At 32.8% G+C, this 24845-nt stretch overlaps 1 protein-coding gene across 1 annotated transcript in view; it reads left to right on the forward strand.

Moving 5' to 3' along the window:
• Positions 1–24845, forward strand: part of LOC125071054 (nephrin-like) — a 115333-nt gene that overhangs the window by 51427 nt on the left and 39061 nt on the right. Inside the window, exon 3 of the mRNA XM_047681119.1 lies at positions 17469–17592. Coding sequence (XP_047537075.1) covers positions 17469–17592 — 124 coding nt within the window. The remainder of the gene's footprint in view (positions 1–17468; positions 17593–24845) is intronic.

A 24845-nucleotide genomic window follows, 5' to 3' on the forward strand; every position in this document is an offset into this window, starting at 1 on the left:
GTGTACAGCGCCAACTAGCGGTGGGTTGCAACAATGTGGCTAACCATTTGAATGCACTATAAAATATTTATTTGTAAAAAATACAAATTATATAATGTGTATAAATACAGAAGTTCTTGGTAGAATTTACGCCCGGCATCTTTCGGTTGCCGAGATGGCACAGCGGTTAGAAGGCGTGCATCTTAATCGATGATTTCAGGTTCAAACCCAGGCAAGCACCACTGCATTTCCCTGATGGTCAGTAGTCACTACTGCTCATAGACACTAAAAGATCCGCTACCGACCTCGGGAGTTAAGATGGTATGTATAATATCTGTAATCCGTGTAGATGCATTGGCTCACTCGCACTTCAAGCAGGAACACAATAATACTAAATATTTCTGTCTGATGATAGAATATATCATGATTTGTGGGTGGGTAGTTGTTCCGGTTTGAAGGGGGAGTGAGCCAGTGTAGCTGTAGCCAGGTTGGTGGCACATTGGTGTGATGTAAGGAGTGGTATTTACAGCGCTAATGTCTTCAGGCGGTGCTTACCTATTATATTAAAAAATACGATCTTAAGAACTGATCCCTTGTACAGACGGCTATTTTCGTATAGATGAGAATCGCTATGGTAGCCAAAGTCAGTTGATATAAGTATTTATGGTAAAATTTACTGATAAATGTATATATTTTTAGAAAGACTTCGCTTTGCCTATTTTACGCAGTTATTTTTTTTTTATGGCATTGGTTGGCAGACGAGCATATGGGCCACCTGATGGTAAGTGGTCACCACCGCCCATAGACAAAGGCGCTGTAAGAAATATTAACCATTCCTTACATCACCTATGCGCCACCAACCTCGGCAACTAAGATGTTATGTCCTTTGTGCCTGTGATAACACTGGCTCATTCACCCTTCTAACCGGAACACAACAATACAGTGTACTGTTATTTGGCGGTAGAATATCTGATGAGTGGGTGGTACCTACCCAGACGGGCTTGCACAAAGCCCTACCACCAAGTAAAATAAAGTTAGTAAAGTTATTTCCGATTTGTTCTATAATTTCATTAAGATAAATATATTTAGGAAAAAGCATTTCATAATAAATTAGACTAAGAATTCAATAAATTATTTCTATTGCTTTTACTTAAAGTAAAATACCGAAAGTGTGTTCGGCCATTTCAAACGTAATTTCATCAAAAAATCAGAGAAATCCATTTTATTTATTACTGTGATCGCCGTGGCATAGATGTCGAATTAATCGTTATTGAACGATCAGCTTTAGTAAACCATCGACGCCGATAAAGTGGCCCTAAAGATATTAAAACTGAACCGGTATTTTTTTTTATTGTATTGACAGGATGCAATTATTATGACCAAACTACAAAACATTGCTTAAACCATCAACGTTTGGACCCAGTCATGATAAAGATCTATCGATAGTGATTAAAATATGTAAGAGAGAATATTGATGCTATTAATTTATCAAAAAAAACCATCACATCGAGATTATCATTGTTATACATCACCATCAGTAATCAAGTAAAAGATTTAGACATATGTCACGATATCTTAAATCGATAGTTCAATCGAAAAATAAAGAATTTTATTTGTGCTTATTTCTAATTTTATGAAATATTTTATTAATTTTATTAAATATACGTATAATAGCTAACAAATATCTTATAACTTCTTATCTCTAATTAATGATTATATTTATTTTATATTTTTAATACATATTGTGCAACATAATAGTGCATGGTGAGACTACCTGTAAGTATTAGAACTTTTGCCTAGATAATTTTGAAATGTATTTTTTTTATTTTGATGTAGAATATTACATCAAAATAAAAAAAATACATTACTATCTAGTATTGGTTGTCCTGGTGGTAATGAATAAATAAATAATAATTATTGTTTTCTTAATTAACAATAATATGTTTAAGCTAAGGTAATAATAATGAGCAAACTGTCGTCTTTTGTTGTTGATTTATAGATTACTTCAATGATGTAAAATACAAGCGCAAACAAGCGCCTGCTTGAAATAAGTACATTTAGACTTTTAAAACGAAGTTTTTCTACGTGGCCTGACCTTTCTCTTTTATCTTACTCTCTGTCTCTTTGTTGTTGATTTGGATAATTAATGAATAGAGTAGTTGGCAATAATATTTGATGGCTGATTTACTTTTAAATCAACAACATGAATGGAGTGTAAGTGTCATGGCAACGCGAGTCGTTATTGTTTTGACAAGCGCCTCGAATGCGATAGTTGCTTGCAAACCCATTTGCTCTTAATCGAGATGAATTATTGTAATCCTTTGATATTTTTGTGGTGTACGATTATTTAATCAATTAATACGTTATTAGACGATATTAAATACGTTTTATTTTGTGAAATCTCCATTTCACGCCCACACAATTTTCTAAATGTCGGATCAATCCCCGAACCCAACTGTTCGGCATCCTGCTCCTCCGACATATATATTTTTTTTTATTCACATAGAATTTTTAATAACAATTTTGTTATTGTCCATTAAAAATAATCTAAAACGTTGTTAATAAATTTACAACTTAAAACATTTAGAGAAAAGCATCTTCGTGCCCATCGTCCTACGACATCTTCCTTTTTTTTTAAATTCGTATATCAACCATAAACTTCGTTTAGTAATTTATACACTGTTTTAAAGTCTTATCTTGTAGGCCTAAGTCGAGAGATCACTGAAACAAACGATGCCTTTGTTTACTTATAACAAGCTATTAACCGACATCAATTTCGTCGCTATTCAACAGAATTCATCTTGGTAGCAAGTCTCAATAGAAAATAACGGATCTCGTTTACATATTTATTATTTACACTTTTCAAAGTGATAATGTAATCATTTAAAATGACCGATATATTGTTTAGTCTGAAATTGTTAGCTGTATAGACAACGTAGATCTTAACCGAAAGATGGCGGGCGTAAATCCTACCAAGAACTTCTAAATTATCATGTGGTTTATACGAGTTTATAATTCATTGCTTGATAGTGAAGGTAAATGGCGTTTGGCGCATTTTCGTTAAACCGCAGTGGATCAGCATTGTGTAATAAACTTCTAAGACATCTTGAAACTTTCTGAGACAGTAATAACTATTACTTAGCTAGTGTGTCACTGGAAGTGTTAAGAACTGAGGGGAATTCTTGAACAGCGATGGAACGTCTACGGTCACACTCATTTAAGCAATAAATTAATTATACATAATATGTGTTATATCCAGTAATTTATTTCGTTTCAATGGACTTGTATAGTCCAAACATAGCTCGTATAGTTGTGAAATCATTTGTTACCAAGACTATAATTTCCTATTTGAAACCCACAAAATCCCCATGTGTTCATTATATCTGACGGTCGATACTCATGCATATTCAACGTATAGCCGCAATTAGCCAGTCGATAGTTTTGAGCCACCAATTATATTTGAGGATGCTCCAGGCTTTTTGCCATGAGACCGGCAATTTGAATTTCCGAGTAGGCTGTGATTTAATCACGTTTTTTTGGACATTGTTATTGTAAATCGGAATTAATATTTACATATTGAAATGTATTGATTTCAATGAATAGATTTTATGAAATTCTTTTTTTGGTTTTATTAAATTGTAATTTGTATTTGATATATTTTTATGTAAAACATGTAACGGTGCGACTTGGGTATGTGGGAATCACACACGGATTTGAGGCGTACTTGGTTAACGTTTTTTCCTCACGTGACGATTTCTGACAGTTCACTCCGTAAGCCGCGTAACTTAGTTCCAAAAAAAGGAAAAAAATATCTATATTATGCTTCTACAAATTATGTTAACAAATATTGTTTTACATTAGCATCTGATTTATGATGGCCGAGATCTTTTTTAAATCAAATATTCATAATGCTAATTTTGCTCTATCCGATTCTTCTATACTATCGAGTAAAGATATCCCGTAAGTCACGATGAAAATATATTTCTTAAAATAATGTCGACTCAAGTTTCACAGCCGAGCTCAATATGAAACGTAAACACAAATTTAGCCCTTAATTCTTAATTATCTTGGATAACATTTTAATTCACCTTGAACTTCAAAGATTATTATATATCACATTTACTTTGTGGTCGGAATTTGTCCAAGGCTGAACGTAGAAGCTACTTACTCTAATTGTTGTTTGATGTTAACGGTAATACAAATTATTGCTGTTTAGCGGGAAAATATTATGAGCGCCAGAAAGGTAGCATGTCATACATTTATCTATATCATTTGTAAAAAAATACATTGGTAAAGAAGGCATATTATTCAATCCAGATGATAAAAAAGCGTGGAGTTAATACTTGTTGATTTCCAGGCAGGATATATTACATACAAATATTATTATATTTAACTGACATGATTGTATTTTTAAATGTTGAAAAAGAGTAACTACTGAGTTTCTTCTTGGTAGAATCTACATTCCGGACCTGTGGTAGCTTCGCTTAATATAGTTTGTTGAATGATGATTCAAAAGCCTGCTTGAATGAAGTATATTTTGATTTCATTTTATTTGATAAAGTAACTCTGTCTGTTACCTCTTCATGCTTATCCGCTAAACCGATTTTGATGAAATTTGGAATGGAGCATGATTGAATCTTAAAGAAAGATATGGGAATGACATACTTTTTCACTAAATGCGAGCGAAGTCGCGACAACTGTCACTATATTTACATACAGAAATATATTTTTTAAGGATTATTATCCTTATTAATTACAAAACGTTTTTTTCTGAGCACTTATAACTAAGCATCTTTAAGGTTTATAAACATACAAACACATATACAAATAAGCTTCCATTTTTCTTAACATAACAATTACATTAATTATTATGTATACCATCCACGTTAAATTTTATCAGCGTGCATTTATAGTAGTGACGCTCGCACACAATATGTCTTAGTGTGCGTGAGTGATGACTCAAAAGTAGAGACAGCATAAAAATAAATATTAGATTATATAATTTAATGTGATTAATAGCTCAAAACGGTACCCTAATCTTCTTGTCATTCGCTGTCAGTGTCTACGTAGTCTATCCTTTTCCTCGTACGAAACAAACGTTATTGTAACTGAACGGTGAAAAATATAAAAGTAAAATGAATTTATTAACAAAAACAGGATTTTTCTCGATTAAAAACGGACTTCGTTGCCGTAATTTCATTCTGTATGGACTCCCCAACTTTGCTGGAATAACGCGAAAATAAAGAGTTATTTCATTTGATTGACATACAACGCTCCTCTTATTTGATAAATATGCAATTTATTGACATAAAAACGTCAATGTATACGCTTATATAAAACAGATCGTTCGAATTTAATTTGAAAAGTCAGACTAATAAAGGTTTCGGATCAACTGAATTCGATACATTCATCCATTTATTGTTAGTTGAAAGCCCAGGAACAATTTACATACAAACTCATCTTACTAATCCGTGATGTCGGATAACAACGGGAAATGTTCGTAATTCCTATAGAATGTTCGTCAGCATTCTATAAGAATTGGGTATTTTGAATTTTCTTGTGAATGAAATGATTGAGAGTTTTACTTGAGCTTGTACAATCGAATAATATTTCATGTTAAATTTACTGCTCGTACTAATAATGTAATATAATTATGTTAACGTGTAGGTTTTACAATATTACTCCTAAATTTATAGGTTAGTGTAAAATTTGAATAAAGAACGTATTCTTGCGAAAAAAAAAAATTACGAAATAAATTTATTACTAAGGTTTTATATAAATTATGGAATTATGGAACTTGTTTGTGTTTTTATATGTGTGAAAGTGTTATGTGTGTGTGTGTGCTAATTTTAAATTATTAATATCAATTGTTGTCAAAACTATATATACCTTTTCCTTTCAATTAATTACATTCTAATTTTAAGGTCATTCAGTGTAAATATAATAATTTTGATTCAACACTTAGCATCGATTTTTCTAAGAAGCCCTTTAATCAAAATACACTTGAACTTGTTAGGTATCGTGATATTAAAACTTGAAATGTCAAAAGACAAATATAATCTTCTTTATAAATTATCTGAACGAAAATATCACACATTTTTAAAATTTTATCCTATTTTCACTCATCATTATTACATAGTATAAAACGCTAACGCTGTCTGTCCCTATGAATCCATAGATCTTTAAAATTACACAACGGATTTTGAAGCAGTTTTTTTTAATAGATATATTTATTCAAGAGGAAGATTTATATGTATAATACATGCACAATATAGTAGAGAAACACTGATAATAATTTGAGAGGTTTTTAAAGTAGTGTCGTAAATAAACACAATTTTTTGCACTTACATTGCAAACGCTGGCTGAACCCTACGAGATAGATTAAAATAATGTAACATCGGGAACTAAGATGTTATGTCCCTTGTGCCTGTAATTACCCTTCAAACCGAAACACAACAATACTGAGTACTGCTGTTTGGCGGTAGAATATCTGATCAGTGGGTAGTATAGGTACTACCCACTGATCAGGTATTCTACCGGCAAGGGTAGGCCCAAACGGGCTTGCACAAAGCCCTACCACCAAGTAAAATAAATATATAATAATATAATATATTATACATGCTACCATTAAACAGCATTACTCAGTATTGTTGTCTTTCGATTAATTATTATTATTTTATACTAATAGCGAACATACAGGTGACACTGAAATCCGTGACGCATTTGCCAGTATACCTACCTAACTTAAACGAGGAAGAAAAAGACCCATCTTATTAATAAGTCGATAAAACTCTTAAAATTCAATTGTTTGATTTCCTTTGTGGATGAGTTATTCCGAGAATACGATACTTAAAACAAGAAACGAAAGGCCGAAACCTACTAAGTGTAGGTTTCGGCCTTACAAGTAATAATAATTTCTAATAATAGAATCGATATAGCTGATACAATGTTATTTAAATATTACGCTGTGATGATGATGGTGTCGTTCTGACCGATTTCATCTCGAGGAAGACCAGCCAAATACGCGGGATATGTTATAGGGCACAACAGTGTGCCCAAATACAGACAGTATTATCTCTATTCCCTCAAGATTATAATCCGATGGCACGGCAAATCCGACACTATCGGAAATAGATAAGGCGCAGGACCGGCTTTACGCGCTTTCCGAGGCACGCGAGTGTACACTCCAACTTCCAGCCTCCGAGCTGTTACTGAGAAATTTTCGATGGGAAACCCAATAACTATTTATCGGTCAAACCTGGCGCTTGAAAGGATCTCAGGATCTGCAGCCTTATTTCTAGCAACTATCAATATCTTGCTCGAAGTTTTTGTGCTCTTAAAAATCAATAAACCTTGTTGAATCAATAAAAGGTTGTTTTTGACTAGTTGTGCAGAATTTTATCAAGTAGACTAATACTTTGACACATTAAGAATATCTTTGCGAAGTTCGAATCTTGTTTGTTTGATGGCAATTATTGAAACCGAGTCTATCGAAATGATTAATATTATTATAAATTAATTAATTAAGTTGTAAAAGAATTGCTATTTCATTAAAACATGTCTGTGTGACAATGTCTGAATGTATTAATTTGAACATTTATAAATAGTACAGTGGCATTTATTAATATCGAATAATGATAATTACAATACTAATAATTATTGTGAACCTCATTTTAACAATTCTTAATAACACAGCCCTAACTTTATGAATAGTGCATCAGGAATGAGTTCTTTCCCATACAATTACAATTTAAATTTGTAAATAAAGTTAAAAACACACACAAACATAAAGAAGTATCACAAATGAGATCTTAATTATAGCTAATCTACATTAAACGACACATAGAATGTGTGTCTGAGTGTATATACGAGTATGTGAGTGTGAATAGGTGTGAGATGTCTTTCGATGAACTTAATTAGTAGTTGCTCATTATTTTAAAATAAATATCGCTTATCCCTACTACTATTTTATTGGCTTACATAAAAATGAATACTGTATTAACTTTATACAATACTACTTGTCGTCTGCGTATTCGCTCGCGTTTTAGGACTTTGTCAGGTATTAGCCAACAAAAATAATGTCAATCAATTGTCCTATTATGGCGTTCAAGCTTGCTTCAAATCAAATTTCATCATATGAACTGATTGACTGGTTTGGCTGTGCAAGAGCAACAGGCAGACAGACTGTTTACTTGTATATTACTTTCATATTTATAATATAGGTATACATAAAAGTAAGAACTTTAAACAAATATCCTAATAGTTTTACTTGCTGTTAGAACTTTGTGCATGCCCGTCTGGGTAGGTATAACTCCCTCATCATATATTATACCGCCAAAAAGCAGTACTCAGTAGTGTTGTGTTCTGTTTGAAGGGTGAGCTAGTGCAACTACAGGCACAGTATCTTAGTTCCCATGGCTGGTGGCGCATTAGCGATATTAGAAATGGTTAAATTTTTCTTACAGCACCATAACATTGTCTATGGGCAGTGATGACCACTTATCATCAGATAGCCCACATGCTTTTCCTCCTACATATATCATAAAAAAGTCGCATAGAGGTTAAATTCATAGTCTTCGATCATACCAAATCAGAGAAAGCTCAACCCACTTAGATGTTATCTCTTGGATTCTTAAAATTTTAACACGATAAAAGATTAGTACGGATTGTCGTTTGACCACTTAATTTTAATTCGCATGATCAAACCCACTGTAATTCTCTGCGGTTTAAAGTTACGCTTTATTTAACCGACTCCATGATTAAGGTGACAATAAATTTTATGTTCAATGACATTTGAAGTCCGTCGTGATTTTTAATAATTTTTTTTAATGATGATTTATTATCATCATTGGAGCAGGTTAAGTCAGTGTTGGAATCTTCTAGAACAGCTCTTATTTTCTATCCAGCTACTTTGCATATATATTCACCCGATTTAGCCTGAACACTTTCTATCTGACACCTGTCTTAAAGCATCGCTTGGTACTGATAATAGAGAGCATCAGAGTAATGTTATGTTGTTATGATAAGCGTCGCCTGTGGCTTTGCTCGCCTTTTAGGAGTTAAGCATAAAGAGTTCCCTATGTTTTTCCGTCGAATTCATACCATACATACCTTTAAATTTTTCATTATAGTTAATCGATCTATAAAATTGTAAATATTTAAGTCATAAATAATGAACTCAGCTTACCTGATCATAAAACACGTAAATCTTATATTTTTGGTTCTAAGTTACTGCTAAGTAAGTTTTTCAGTGTTAATTTGAGTATATAATCAAATTAAAATCTACAACAATTTACTTTATGATAAACATATATAATATGAAAACATTTTGATAATTTCTGTTTAAGCTCAATTATTTAAGAGTAAATTCTTGTTAAAACAAAATTATTTTAACATAAATGAATATTTAGAATGTAACTTTTGAGATATTTTAATTATATTAATTAAAACAAATTTGAGATAATTTAAATTTTTTGATTTACATGCTTAGTATAAAAGGCGACACCTGTATCGTATCTTGTTTCTCGTAAATAAAGATAAATATTATTCATCAGTCAGGAGAAGGTTTGACAAATGTATATTTGATCAAATGTTGGTGATGATTTCGACCAATACGTAATAGAATAACGTGAATACACTGTGTGTGATCTCGGTATGTTTAAATAGAAGATGTCCTATCAAATTAATAATTTTTGGTCACATATGTTTCGGCATACCATCTTTAATGAATACATATCATCTAGATTATGATTTAATTGCTACACCATGAACAAGGATGGTTTACGTTTCTCATCAATTAGTCGAGTCAATAAAACTTGCTTTTATTTGAATACATACATATATAGTGCCGTCACCGTTGTGTTTAAAGTCATGAAGTGACCTATTTTATTATTTATTACAATTTATATTTTATCTTAGTTTTTTTTTTGGTATGGCAACATTTCTAAGTGCTGAAAACTATAAAGAGTGTCAATTTTTTTAATTAGCAAAAAAAAGTATAGTAAAAATCTTTATGTATTCAAAATGTCTGACATGAGAATAACGCGAAGCGTTGACGACCTTTTTGAGGTATCTGTTGAAACTAGAGCTGGCAATTTTTCATGTGGTATATCCTGCGTGCTTATATCTATTTAAAAAAAATGTAACGAAATGTTATAACTAACATAAATATTATAGCTTGGTCTTTAATTATAATACTTTGCTCTACAAACGATAAAAAATACAGTTTTTTTTTTTCAAAATTTTTATTAAAAAGTTTTTCTTTTTTTTTTTATAATATATTTTAATAACTTAAACGTATCTTAATGCTTTAGCGTTTCGTCCTGCCGATTTTCTTATTATTCAATAATATTAATCAACAAAGTGGCGGGCAATTATTTCAAAATCAAAATACATTTTCTTATTATTACAATAATCTTTATTTATTCATTTAGTATATAAAATTAATTACTAATATTTTACCAAACTGCAATCGTCAGGCTTCGAACAATGAAACTTTAAGTCGGACTTATAAAGTATAAAGTGACATCCTGTAAATATCCCACTGTTGGGCTATCCCTTTTGAGGAGAAGCTCACTCTGCTCTAATGGTGTGACTACCACCGAATCTGAGATTAATTATAAACATAAATTAGGCTCATGAAAATTCAGTAGCTTGCCTGGCTTTGAACTCAGACACACGATTTCAAACCACTGGGATATTGCGGATCATTGAATTATAATTTCCAAATATATATCTATTTTTAAAGTTATTACATGTACAAAGTTACGCCAAGACAACAAAGATTTTCGTCCTAAGATAACATAACGCAAACATCCTGACCCTGTTTCGCTTTACTAACACCTACTAATATATGGCAGTTATTCCAGATAACTTTATAGTTCTTAGTCACGAATACATCCCTCATATATCCGATAACAACTTCGCAGTGATATATAAACTTACTGTGCTACCACAATTGTTGTATGGTCCAATGATAACTATAAACTCAAATCCTTGTCAGATTATATGAATTTGAATTCACTGTATTTCGTATTTAAGACACTTCCATAATTGTTTTATGAGTAATACAAGAATGACAATTATTATGTTTAAAAACTTTGGTATAGATTATATAAATTATGACAAAAAGTGTAAAAAGCAATACTATACATACCAATACAATAACCTTTCTTTAGAACATACACAGGCTAGCACAAAGTCCTATCTAGTCTTCAAAAGTCGAGCCGAGATGGCCTATTGGTTAGAACGCGTGCATCTTAACCGATGATTACGGGTTCAAACCCAGGCAAGCACCACTTAATTTTCATGTGTTTAATTTGTGTTTATAATTCAAGTGCTCGGCGGTGAAGAAAAACATCACGAGGAAATGTGTCTAATTTCAATGAAATTCTGCCACATGTGTATTCCACCAACCCGCATTGGCGCAGCGTGATGGAATATGCTTCAAACCTTCCTCTCAAAGGTAGACGATTCCTTAGCCCAGCAATGTGAAAAATTTACGGCCTTATAATGTAAAAAAAATAAAATTAAAATATAGGTAGGCGGATGGCCAAATGGACCTGGTAAGTCGTGATCAACTCATAAGAAATTTTAACCAATCCTTACTGTGCCACAAACCTTGGAATATTAGAAGTATGTCCCTTGTATCTGAGTATAGGTGTTTATACATCTTTCAACCCGGAACACAATAGTATTAAGTATTGCTATTTAGCAGTACAATACCTGATGAGGGAGCGGTACCTAACCAGGTGGTCGGTCACAAAGCGCTATCACCAAGTATACAAGTGTGTATAAGCAAAACATACAATCACACACACTTACAACACGTACGCATGCACACATAAGATCCTCATGTCTATACGTCCTGTATTTTTAATAACTGACTTCTGTTTCGTTATGCTATTTGTATTTAAACTATCTTAACTCGAATAATTCTATTTTGGTTTTGATTACGAATATTATTTTGTTATTATTAGTTATGTTTTTAAACTTTTGGATTACCGAACAAAATAATTGCTAAGCTCACTAATTGCTCTTTTTAATTGTATGTGTAATATTTTAATAATAAACAAAATATACTTTATTCAAGTAGGCTTTTCGAGCACTTTTGAATCGTCATTTAACAAAACTATGTTAACTGAAACTACCCGCCGCTCTTTTTTACCATTGCTCTTTTTAATTATAGATAAGCGTGCTTAATATTAAATAACATCGAAAATACACAAAACTTTTGATTAACTTTACATATATATACATAAAATATTTTGAATAACGAATGAAAATTAACAGAAATTATTGTGGCAAGATCGTATATATCGATAATATGAATAATTTTATGATTACGTAATTATAAAAGCATTAAAATATTCAATTTTAATTGAATAAATACAATGTATGTATACGAATATAGCAAATACTTTTCATAATGATAAAGGTATTTTATTTTAATTGGTAAAATAACTTATATGATTTTCGACATTTGCTTGGTAGTGTTTTGTTCAAGCACGCCGTGATAGGTGAGGGTGTTTCGTCTCCTGCAATCAGGCTACTTAGAGTTCGAAGCAGAAGGTAACACATGTTGTCTGGACGTAGAATATGAGATTTGTATTAATATGCACCACCCAAGGTATCTGGATAGTGCAAGTTTACTATCAAAGAGCGAACTGAAGCCCACGTATAAAAGAGCGGATAATCAGCGAAAACCCGACCAACCTTTAAAGACGTATCACTTTGAATGTTACTCGCATCAGATATTAATTTTAATATATGCCATATAGAAGGCCCCGATGACGTGCCATACCTACTTTCCACAGATAGCCTCACATCGTCGATTTTGTCTTGTATTGATGTATCATAAAATAATAATTAGCATAGCACATAAAACTTCCTCGGAAAAACAAGCGATCGGAGCTCGTGGCCGCAGCGAATGCTCCCATTGTAACATTACGGTAAAATACAGGTCAGTCCCCAACTTAATGTATAACTTTTTCAATAAATAAATAAAATATCGCTAGACTCGTCTCCAGGGGGAAATCTAAGCTAGGGTAACACATACTCCTTGATTATTCTAACGTCAGACACTGGTATTGCTATGTTCTGATTTAAATTAAGGGCTAGATTAACGCAATTAAATTCAATCCAATCATCCATATTGATTCAACGTTATATGGATAGTGTGACAGACCACTTTGCTAAAATTTTATCATTAGACAAAGATATAAATAAGTACAATGCAGCAGCACACAATATTCATTAGTCTTAAATAAAAGACAACGAACATTAATACAAGTCCTGCATTGCACTGAAATTAATTAAAACCTTCACAATTTACAAACGTACTTTAATAATAATTCACAATAGAATTTCGACTACAATTACAAATAGCTTGTACATCCATTGTAACAAAAGGAATTTCAAATTGCATAATAAAAAATTAATTACATTGTAATTTTGCAACGCCCGGACAAATATTTTATTAATGTGTTATGGGACTGGTGTTGTGGTATGACTAAAAGTGTGAAGTTACTACTTTTGGAAAACCAAAGGTTAAATGAAGGTCACCTTCGTCCATAGATCTCTTGTTATTAAGCTGGCGTCAGACATGTGGTCACAGAAGTGGTCACTTCTTTGAAGACTATGCTTACACATTTGATCACATATGGTACCTGTCAGATAATGTTCAACGATTTGATCAATCCTTTGGCTCATACGTCTGGCTCTCTTGCATGGATTCTATAAAATCGACACCGCGCTCGTTACTACACGCCATCGTTAGTTTGTTTACCCACAAATTATATAGATTTGCGCACAACAGCTCACAATGGCGACGCTTGCGCGAAATTTCGCGCAAGTGTGGCAGGCACACAAACTTTCGAAATTTGATCCCTTTGATGTGCGCTAAAAAACCGACACGGAATGTCAAAGCGCACTTGTGTGTTCAAGCATGTGACAGTATTACCAAATGTCCGTGCCACACATGTGAACAATTATTTGAACACATGTCTGTCGGCGGGGTTATAGATGTGTGAGTGCAAATACGAGTGCACTCTGCTCCATTACTCTCATAATCCGACGAGTCGGAAGCCAAGCTGGGAAGAGTTTGGGTGCAGTATCGACGGCTTTACGTACTTTCCAAGGTAAGAAAGTATTAACGCTGAAAACTTTTAAACTTTGGCTGTTTGTTATGTTTGAGCCAAAGATTTTAGAATTTGAAATACAAATGCCGCCAATAAATTGATCTAAAATATGATGACAATAACACATGTTAAACAATACATAAAATGCAATACATTATATTAAAGTTAGGTATAAGTATGTATTGGTGGTAGAACTAATGGGCTACATAGACGCAACAAAAAATTTTAACCATAAAATTGTTAACTTCTAATTTTAATTTGGTAATTAGTTTGTTAAGCTAGTGCTTCAATATAAAATAAAACTACCCACTTTATAAAAATATGTTATTGTTGCTACCGTATTACAAAGGAAACTGAACTATGTATGTTTGGATTTCTCTGTACGCTTAATATATATCCCATCAAAAACATAAACGTAAAAATGAGAGCCAAATTAAATATTATAATATATACCTTGGTTGTTGACTTCAACGACAAAAGAAGTGAGATCTAAATTTGTGCCAAGTTAAATAGTCCTTTCTGAAATTTATTTACAACTACATAAAATATAATTTCTTCTTATAACTTGGGATAATATATTGTTGCCTAAGGTCTGACTTGGCTAGTTTTTATATGTTTATAAACACAACTCAGAACATCTAAGAAGAGGTTTGGACGGTGAGTGACCTAATGTCTCTACAGATACAAAACATCTTAGCTGCTGAGATTGGTGGTGTGAATGGTAAATATTTCTCAAAGTGCCAATGGCTATGGGCGGTACTGACAACTTACCATCAGGTACCTACGAGCATTATTAAGAAAACACAACTTTAAATTAAGTACAGATCTACAAATAAAAAAAGGTTTATTCTAAATAATTCATGGAAATCTCCTAGTTTCCACGTTATTCCTAGATACCTTTCAAACTATTTATTTTCAGTCTATTTATTTTGAAAGTTTAAAGAGAGGATGGAGACAACGACGTTTAACTTGAATGAAACGTTTAATTCAAAAAAATATTAGTGAACATTTACATCTATATAGTTTGTAAATATAAATCCACAAATAATTACAAGCGATGCAATGCGTAAGTTTTCGCTCTTAGTTGATTTTTAATACCATTAAAAAAGTCTTACGAATTCAGGCTCAGGCGATTATAAAGTATACATAGTTAGGAAATTTAGACAAGCCTAGTAAATAAACCTTACGAAAGATATTCTTCAAGGAGTCCTCCTTTCATAAAATAAAGGACATTAGTACAAAGAACGTAAGACAAGAATTGGTAGATCAAAGACAGAAATGTGTGAATCGAGTTAGAAATGTTAAGGGTGGGCGCGACAAAAGATTTTTAGGCGTCATTAAATCTAAGCTTTTCCTGTTCTGTGCTGCGTTTAGTATTGCAACTGATCATTAATTGAAATTGTTCGTGTTTTAATTGTAAAACGCTTATAGCATACTCATTATTTATGCGCATTTATGGTTGACAAAATATTGAATTATCGTTATCGCCCGCGGGTTCGTTCAAGTTTTAGGGATCGATAGTCATATATAGGATATCATTTTTTTTTTTTTTTTAAATGAACAAAATTCTGCCACATGTGTATTCCGCCAACCCGCATTGGAGCAGCGTGGTGAAATATGCTTTAGCCCAGCATTAGGATATCATATCAAATTTTATCAAATTCGGTTCAGTTTGATTGTGGTCACATCTGACAAGACAGACAGCCACAGTTACTCATCACAATTTAAATCCGTAAAGAAATTAAAATTGACCACTAAGAAAATATTATAAGAATATAATTTATTTATGTATCACTATATTAATGTCTATATAATATAAGGGAATCCAAGGTCATTAATGTATTCATCAATACAAATGTTAATTTCAATGCAGAATATTGTGATAATGATTTGAAAACATCAAAGGTTATTTATTAATAAGAATGTCTCTATAAGGCAATAGTTGTTGCACTTTTTTTTGTTCCAGTATTCATTCTTCCCCTTACATGTCATCAAACGAGGCATAAGCGTGACGCCGGTCGCGGACAATACGCCATGTTTTTCACGCGTACTTGTGTTACGTCCCTGCCTCTTGGCAGTTTTCCGACGATTTCTGGTTAAAAATGCTTTGTCTCCTATGAAATTTTTGAATGTACGCCTTTTTGTTTTATCCGCGAATAAAATGTAGGTTGAAAATCTGAAATACGTCGTGTTTCTACGTATTGCATAATTAAAAGCCTGTAGTGAATATGAAAAAAAAAAAAAAAAATCGCATTCGTTCTATGCTTGTTATATTGTTTATGTTGGCCGTCATTTTTATTCAGATTTTTAATTTGATGCTCGAAATCTCGGATATTTATTGCGATGATGTACGCTCAAATAAAACTATAAGAGAACGGATGAAATTTTTAACATCAATATTGCTATAAAGCATTATATTGTGATTCTGTAAAAATATATTTTAAACATTAAGAAATTAAAGGAATACGTTAGAAAAGAAAGAGAAATTCTAAGAGCAAAGGATCTTCATTTACATCTGCTTCATCATCAGCAAACTTCGCGAGAAGAAGGAGAATTCAATGAACAAATAATGCGTTTAGGTCTTGTCTTCAAACATTTAAAGCAAATATGTGATGTTAGGATGTAATGTACTCGTAGACCCAGGGTAGGCGTAACCCTTACAATAATACTGCATTTTGCTTTATTTGAAATTCAAGGTCGAATGAGCCAGTGTAATTACAGTCGCGACGGAGATAACTCAAGTAAAAACTTTTAGCTCCGGTTGACGACTGGATTCAGACTTCTTACAGTGCATTTGGGTAAAAGTTAAACATTTATCAGAAGAAGTCCTATTACCTCGACTGCATTTCATTTATTTAAATAGTCACATAACTTTTTAAAAAATATTGTAGAAAATTAAATTTATGGTTATACTTAAATTTAATATTGCCTATAATCGATACAGATATTTTATAAATTAAATTTTGAAAAATAAAGTAAAAAAAATTATATTCATATTATTTTTCAGATAATTTTTTAATTTAATAAATAACGTAGGCTTGAGAGTAATATTCGTGAATATGTATGTAAGTTCATCTGTCCCCGCATGTATTAATGACTATCATGTACACATTGTATTTTACAAATGAGGTATCGTTAGAAGTGTTTTGTTTTTTAGCTGGTCTGATGATAAACTAAATAACATAAAGCGTTTCACTATTTATAATTAATCGAATAGTTTACACATACGATTAACAAATTAATAAGAATATATATTTTGCTTCGTTGTACGTTTCAGGAGGGTGATATTCTCCATAGTCGGGTTATAGATTTTAAGCTATTCCTGTTAAAAATTTATAAATTCATTTACAGATATCATTCAAGTTTGGTCAGCTCCGGGTAGCGAGACGCGACTGCCATGTGACTTAGCAGCGTCCGTCCCAGATGTGGCCATGATGATGTGGTTCAAGGATGGGGACCGAATGCCGATTTACACGTGAGTCTTTATATAACTACACTAGTATACGATTTATCTGCAAGGAAGTTTCATGTAGAATAAGTTCATAAATACTCCCAGGCAAGTATACATTTTTTGAGTTGAAACTTATTCGATTTCAAAGACGTCGAATGAGCAAGAGTTTGTTTTAAAGTGATCACGTCTTATTGGAGGGTAAACCGCTTCGATACGTAACGCGTTACGGCGCCAGTCTGTCTAGCTTCCCTTTCTCTAACACATGTTAAACTTAGATTAGCTTAAGTTATTATTTTTACATTTTTTATTGTTGTTAGAGATAACGATCAATTAATTTACTTATTTAAGTTATTGCCTTAAAAATGTGTGAAATCTTTAAATGAATGTGGATAGTTAGTCTGAAGTTTCTTTGGCATTTTTCTACAACAATTTCAGGTCGATAGTGTATTTTACAACAACACAATAAGTGAAATCTAATAATAATTATCTCAATAAATTTTGATGTTATTAATGCCCAATCCTATTAGGTTTCCTTTTGGTGTGCTATAAGCAATTATTCTCATATATGAACACAAGACACACACTTGAAATCTGAGTTGGGTTTAAGTTTTAAATAATATTTTAAAACGAGTGACTCTTTAGATGATGATGATACCTTAGGAATGAAACGCCTCCACGCAGTTTCAAATAGAAATATTAAATATTATATTGTAAATACAATATTAAAAAAAAAAGAATAGTGCCGCGGATTTTCTTTCGCCGGTTCTTCTAAGGCCTGAGGTATTTCTTTCGGAACAGATGATAGATTTTTTCTTGACAATCAATATGTTAGCGTAATGCTTCTATGTTGAATTATTATTATTTTTGACTTATGGGGGTTTGTATCTGCAATTTTCCTTTAAAATTCACGCTTTCTAATCACTGGGCTCTGGAAATTTTTAACCAAATTCACCAAAACAACATATTACACATAATTGCAAAGTTAGAAAACACATAAGTGGATATATACTTATACATCACTCGTTGCAAAAGATGGAATTTTCGATTTAAATCGATATCTCGTTAGGATAACGATTTGCTTAACAATCGAGTCTCGATACACGAGTGCTCTGTACAATGAATCGAACATACCAGGCCTTCAGACATTCAAATAGTCTAAAATACATACCGTCCTTTTGTAATGCATTGAATTTCATTCCTTGCTAGCTTTATACCGTTTCGGATTAGGTTTATGCGATACTAGCAATCCGCTTTTCTCAACTACGCAATTAACTATTTTGACGATTTGGTTTAGTCCTTAACATATGATGTACGTAATGAATGTGATGGTTTTCAAAAAATATAAATATTGGACATCATCACATACAATCCCAATTTAAGAAGCTTAAGCACTTGTGTTATGAAAATCAGAAGTAACGACGGTACCCCAAACACCTAGACCCAAGACAACATAGAAAACTAATGAACTTTTTTTACATCGACTCGGCCGGGAATCGAACCCGGGACCTCGGAGTGGCGTACCCATTAAAACCGGTATACACACTACTCGACCACGCAAGTCGTCAAATCTATATAAATTATTATTCCATGAAAAGATTATCAATGTTTTCATGGAATAATAAATATTCCTATTGCCAATCCAAAAATCCAAAATTTATTCCATGATATATTATGTTAACAGCTCTGCTATATTACTGCTTCTCTGATGCCACGAACTGTTTCTCTATCTTTGCTCGATTTGTTTGTCTCTACATTATATTTCCCTTGTATAGCGTTACTTAGCAATACTACTTATAGCCTTAGTATTAGATTTTTAGAACTGTTAATAGCCTAGAGTACGGATTAAAAGTACACTGTTATTATAAAAAATTCAGTTAACTGATTGCAAGAGATTATCAATCTCAGATTAATGGAACCAAAGGCAGATATCGTGCATGATATTAAAGTTAAGCAACAAAAACGAATACGAAGCGGTATTCTTAATATTTCTTACAGCGTCAATGTCTAAGTGATTTTATTGAGAATATATTGACATTGAAAATTAAAGCCAAATTTACAAAATAATAAGACAAATACAAGTACAATTCCAGAGACGTTCTTGCACAATGTATCAGCCAATGATTTTCATTATAACTTGTCCATTTAGTGTATTTGCTAGCTCTGAGCTCAAAGCAGTGCACGTATCGGTTCTATTGTCGTTTCTGATTAAGCTATTCAACAGCTGAAACAATGGACTTATTAACTAACGCCAAGCCATGGCTTGGATATTCAGATAATTTAATTTTATCCCAGTATAGACTTGACTGCCTATTGATGTCCCACTGTTGGACTTGAGAATGTAGATTGTGCGATGAAATCAATGTTTAGAGCGTTTTCGTCACAAAAAGACTACTTAAATTTCAAGCCAATCGGATTTATAGTTTCGGAGACGAGTCATTGATTCCTAGTTTATGTAAGAATAAGAAAATATTTATAGGACAAACAAACATTGCAGATATAAAGTTAACATGTATATATATGTTACCTATATAATATAACAATATAGAAGACATATTTGTCAATGAATTACAGACTATATTTTACAAGTACGAAGACGCATATGTCAACAATTAAATACTTAGTGCACTTATCTTATGCTATAAAATTAAAATAAAGAATTTAATAACAAAAAATCGAAACATGCGGACACTCGGTCGTATTGAAGTCGCTTTCTTTATATGTTAAATAACTAACACAATAAATTAAATTAACAAAGTTTAGAATAATTAAATGACAATTAAAATAAAACTTAAAATGAGTTTTCATAATATCTTATAATATACAGTAGAAAGTGAGACAGAGAGTGAAAGATATGGAGGAGGCATTACGCCTCCTCACGTCACGATTTCTGCTAGTTCACTCTACTGCAAGCCGCGTAAAAGAACATCTTTCCAAAATATTGACGTCCTTAAGTACGATCGCATGGAGTTTCTATCGCAACACGTAAACTCACTGTTGCACTAAAGTCAACGAGTAGATGTGATAGAATTTTATTCGACGCATGTAGATTTTTCACGATGGTATGCTTCACGAAAAGCACGAGATGAATTATCAAGAAAACAACAATACATACATTAAGACTTTGAACCTCAATCGTTGTTAAAGATTCACGTGTTCTAACAACTGGATATTGGACAATCTAAAGCAAAGTACTATACAATTTATAAGTTATAGACGATACCACACACTGAGTAATTGAGAGACAAAATGTCACAAAATACAATAATTAATTAGTAAGCATCCGAAGCCGACATCCGACGACGTTTTGATTGATGGGACACATCGTGTCTAAACAGTTAATGAAGTCACGATCAATTACATATTCATAATATGTTAGATTGATTGAATGGAAATTGAAGCATAGTTTGACTCGTGGTTGATTCGAATTACAAATTTAATATTACGAATATATATTCCATTTTTAATGTAATGTAATGGGTATCACAACATGGGATACACTGGCTGACCCCACACCCCGGCGCTTAAAGGACAGGGCGTGATCCTGATGCCGCGGATAAGTGAGGTGGTGGCCTCGTGCTGCCAAAGGCACTAGCGAGGATTACGGATTCTGGGAGGTTATCTTCGTCCCCTGAGGAGAACTGTACCAAGCCACAAGCAGTATACAACATGGTAAGGGCCACTGATGCGTTATATGTATCGACATTATACCGCAGCCTCTCTGACACGTGTCGAAGGCAGCCATCGCAATGATTTTAGTGGGTCAGAGAAAAAGAAAATGTTTTCCTTCGCCACCGGGCACGAGATGAATTAGATGCACAAATTAACCACATGGGAATTCAGTGATGCTTGCCTCTGGTGGACCCCTCAATCATCGGTCAAGATACATTCTCGTTCTAACCATTCGCCAGTCTTGGCAATTTATAATAGGAAAGCAAATAATCAAATGTATGAAGTCTTACTTTCAAATATTGCAAAATTAAATATTGCTTGCAAATCTTGAAAGTGAAGCGAGAGTGTAAGTCTAATTTTTCACGATAAATTAACAATCGCAACTCACTTAATTTTATTATTTCTTATAATATTTATATGATAAGTGACATGTTTGTGGATAATAGAAAAACACGTTCAATTGCTTGTTAGTTTATTGCCGAATAACAATATATACGAGTATTAACCATAGCAAAACTTATAACATATAATCACAATAAGAACAACACTGGTACCAAAGGACATCGCACTGAAAATTTTTGGCGTACTCAGAAAATCAATAAGAAATAAGTGCTTTTTAAATACAGTTATACTTTGTGGTAGGACTTCCTGAAAGCTCGCCTGGCTAAGCCGCAATACTTAGTATTGTTGTGTTCCGCTTTGAATGGTGAGTGAGCCAGTATAACTACAGACATGACGTAACATCTTAGTTCCTGAATTCGGTGGCGTATTAGCAATGTAAGATTTTTTTACAGTGCCAATATCTATGGCCAGTCATAACCACCTACCATCAGGTGACCCATTTGCCCCTCCGCCTACCTATGCCATAAAAAAAACTAACAAAAAAAATAATTTGAATAAACGCGGTAAATTGCAACGTCTGCGAAATGTCTTTCTTTTATTGCCAATGTAATTAACTAAAAATAATGTCGTCAGTAGAAAGGAAGAAAGATTAAAGTACCGAAATGGTACTTTTGGGAAATAAGGTTTACTAACTTAACTTTAAACCTCATTTCCCAACAGTACCATTCTGGCGCTTTAGCTTTTCTTTCCTTTCATTGACCATGTGATTGTAATCTGTATACAACGCTTTCATTGCTTTGGTTCTCATTACAATATTACAGGTAAAACAGTTGCTTTATTCCACATTTTTAATCTACTACGTCTATAATTGATTACATTACGTTAGCAGCCTGTAAAATTCCCACTGCTGGGCTAAGGCCTCCTCTCCCTTAGAGGAGATGGTTTGGAGCATATTTCACTGCTCCAATGCGGGTTGGTGGAATACACATGTGGCAGAATTTCGTTGAAATAAGATACATGCAGGTTTCCTCACGATGTTTTCCTTCACCGCCGAGCACGAGATAAATTATAAACACAAATTAAGCACATGAAATTCAATGGTACTTGTCTGGTTTGAGCCCGAAATCATCGGTTAGGATGCACGCGTTCTAACCACTGGGCCATCTCGGCTTTAATTTATAAAAAACGGCGGCTATAATTTATAAAAACATAAAATTTTATTGAATGTTTATACCAAAGTTTTATAAATGTAAAACTGTTTAAGAGTTGGTGATGTTTCTTAAATGAACTGCATCAAACCTATATATTCCTACGTCAGTCAATTGCGACCATTATCGTTCAGTCCATTTTATTTATAATTTAAAATATATCGATTACATATAAACCACGTAATTGTAAGTGGTCACTACTGTAACAAATATTAACCTTTCTTTAAAACCTACACAGGCTAGCACAATGTTTTTTTTTATGATATCCGTAGGCGGACGAGCTAATGGGTCACCTGATGGTAAGTGGTCACCACCGCTCATAGATAATGGCGTTGTAAGAAATATTAACCATTCCTTACATCAGCAATGCGCCACCAACCTTGAGAACTAAGATGTTACATCCCTTGTGCCTGTAGTTACATTGGCTCACTCACCCTTTAAACCGGAACACAACAATGTTGAGTACTGCGGTTTGGCTGTAGAATATCTGATGAGTGGGTGGTACCTACCCAGACGGGCTTGCACAAAGCCCTACCACCAAGTATCTACAGTGTCCTATCTAGTCTTCAAAATAAAGGGTAATTTATTTTCTGAACCCGTGGTAGTTAATTTTCTCTATCAATAAGTATGTGTAATGCGTCTATAAAATAAAGTAAATTGAATTTGAAAAATGAAATTAAAAAAAATAAAAACTGTAGAATATTCTAGAATTCTCTTCATGAGAGAATATTATTTTTTATTATCTTCTTTAGTAGTAATGCTTGCGCGGTATTATTTAGACTATAGTCTGACACTGAAGTACTAGCACTAATTACGTCGCGTACAGTCAGAAGCGTATTTATATATGAAGATATTTAATTGATATAAAATGAGTGGTTATTTTTTTAAGAAAGTTACTTTAAAAATGGTCCACATAAAATTAGTTCTACGTTAAATATAATTATTGTTATTCAAGCATGTTTGATTTTTGAATACTAGCTTTGCAATTCGTTTTTCCCCGCAAGAGATTAAGATCATACATGGCCAATGTAAGGCGTGATATATAAAAATTATATAATATTATTTTAATTAACGAGATATCCGTAGAAAAAATATTTTTTAGTTCGAATTGATAGTTAAATATCTGAGACTTTAACAATTATATTGTATAAATAAATTTACTTGGTTGCAAAGCGTTAGCCACGTTCACCTATACTTGGTGGTAGAGTATTTCGATCAAGCCCGCTGGGTAGGTACCACCCGCTCATCATTTATCCTAACGCCAAATATTATACTTAGTATTGATGTGTTCCGGTTTGAGGGGTGAGTGAGCCAGTGTAACTACAGGCACAAGGGACATAACATCTTAGTTTACAAGATTGGTATTATGAGAAACGTATAATACGTTTTTCTTTCTTGAAGTACCGATGTCTATGGGCAATGATGACCACTTACCATCAGGTGGCTTATTCAGTATTTTCCATTTATAAGTTATTCTACTGCCTCTATAATTTTATATTTATGTTTGGAGCATGAGAGACATGTCTATCAGGTATTCAATTAAATAATATGAACTATAAAAAAAAATCAATAATGTTCAACTCACTCACTTACTACACAAACAGTTCTCAATTGCGTTATATTTTCTTTAAATTTTTGCACATATTATTGTTACCGATTGTACATCGAGAGTACATAAATTCACGCTTGTAACCAACTCGGCTTTGTCCTGGGTACTGCCATTTGTATTTCTCGTAAATTCCTCACGTAATTAAACACTAAAGTCTCGGTTGAGTTATATGCTTACTGCGGAGGAATAGTACGGACCATCCCTCTGAGTGACCGACTCAGTTTCGATATGGGTAATTTCTTGATAGTAACTTCTTTACAAATAGTATTGGAAGCTTCTAGTGAAAAAATGTCTTATGTATTAATAATTAACATTGTTTAAAGATTTATTTGTTTAAAATTTAACAGGGAAGATACCATATCAAATTCTTAAAGAAAACATAACATAAATTCGCAAAGAGTAGGCAAGTATAAACTTATTTGTAACAAGAATTAAATTGTTATAAACAC

Source organism: Vanessa atalanta, chromosome 18 (genome assembly GCF_905147765.1).
Source record: "Vanessa atalanta chromosome 18, ilVanAtal1.2, whole genome shotgun sequence".
Classification (NCBI taxonomy): domain Eukaryota; kingdom Metazoa; phylum Arthropoda; class Insecta; order Lepidoptera; family Nymphalidae; genus Vanessa; species Vanessa atalanta.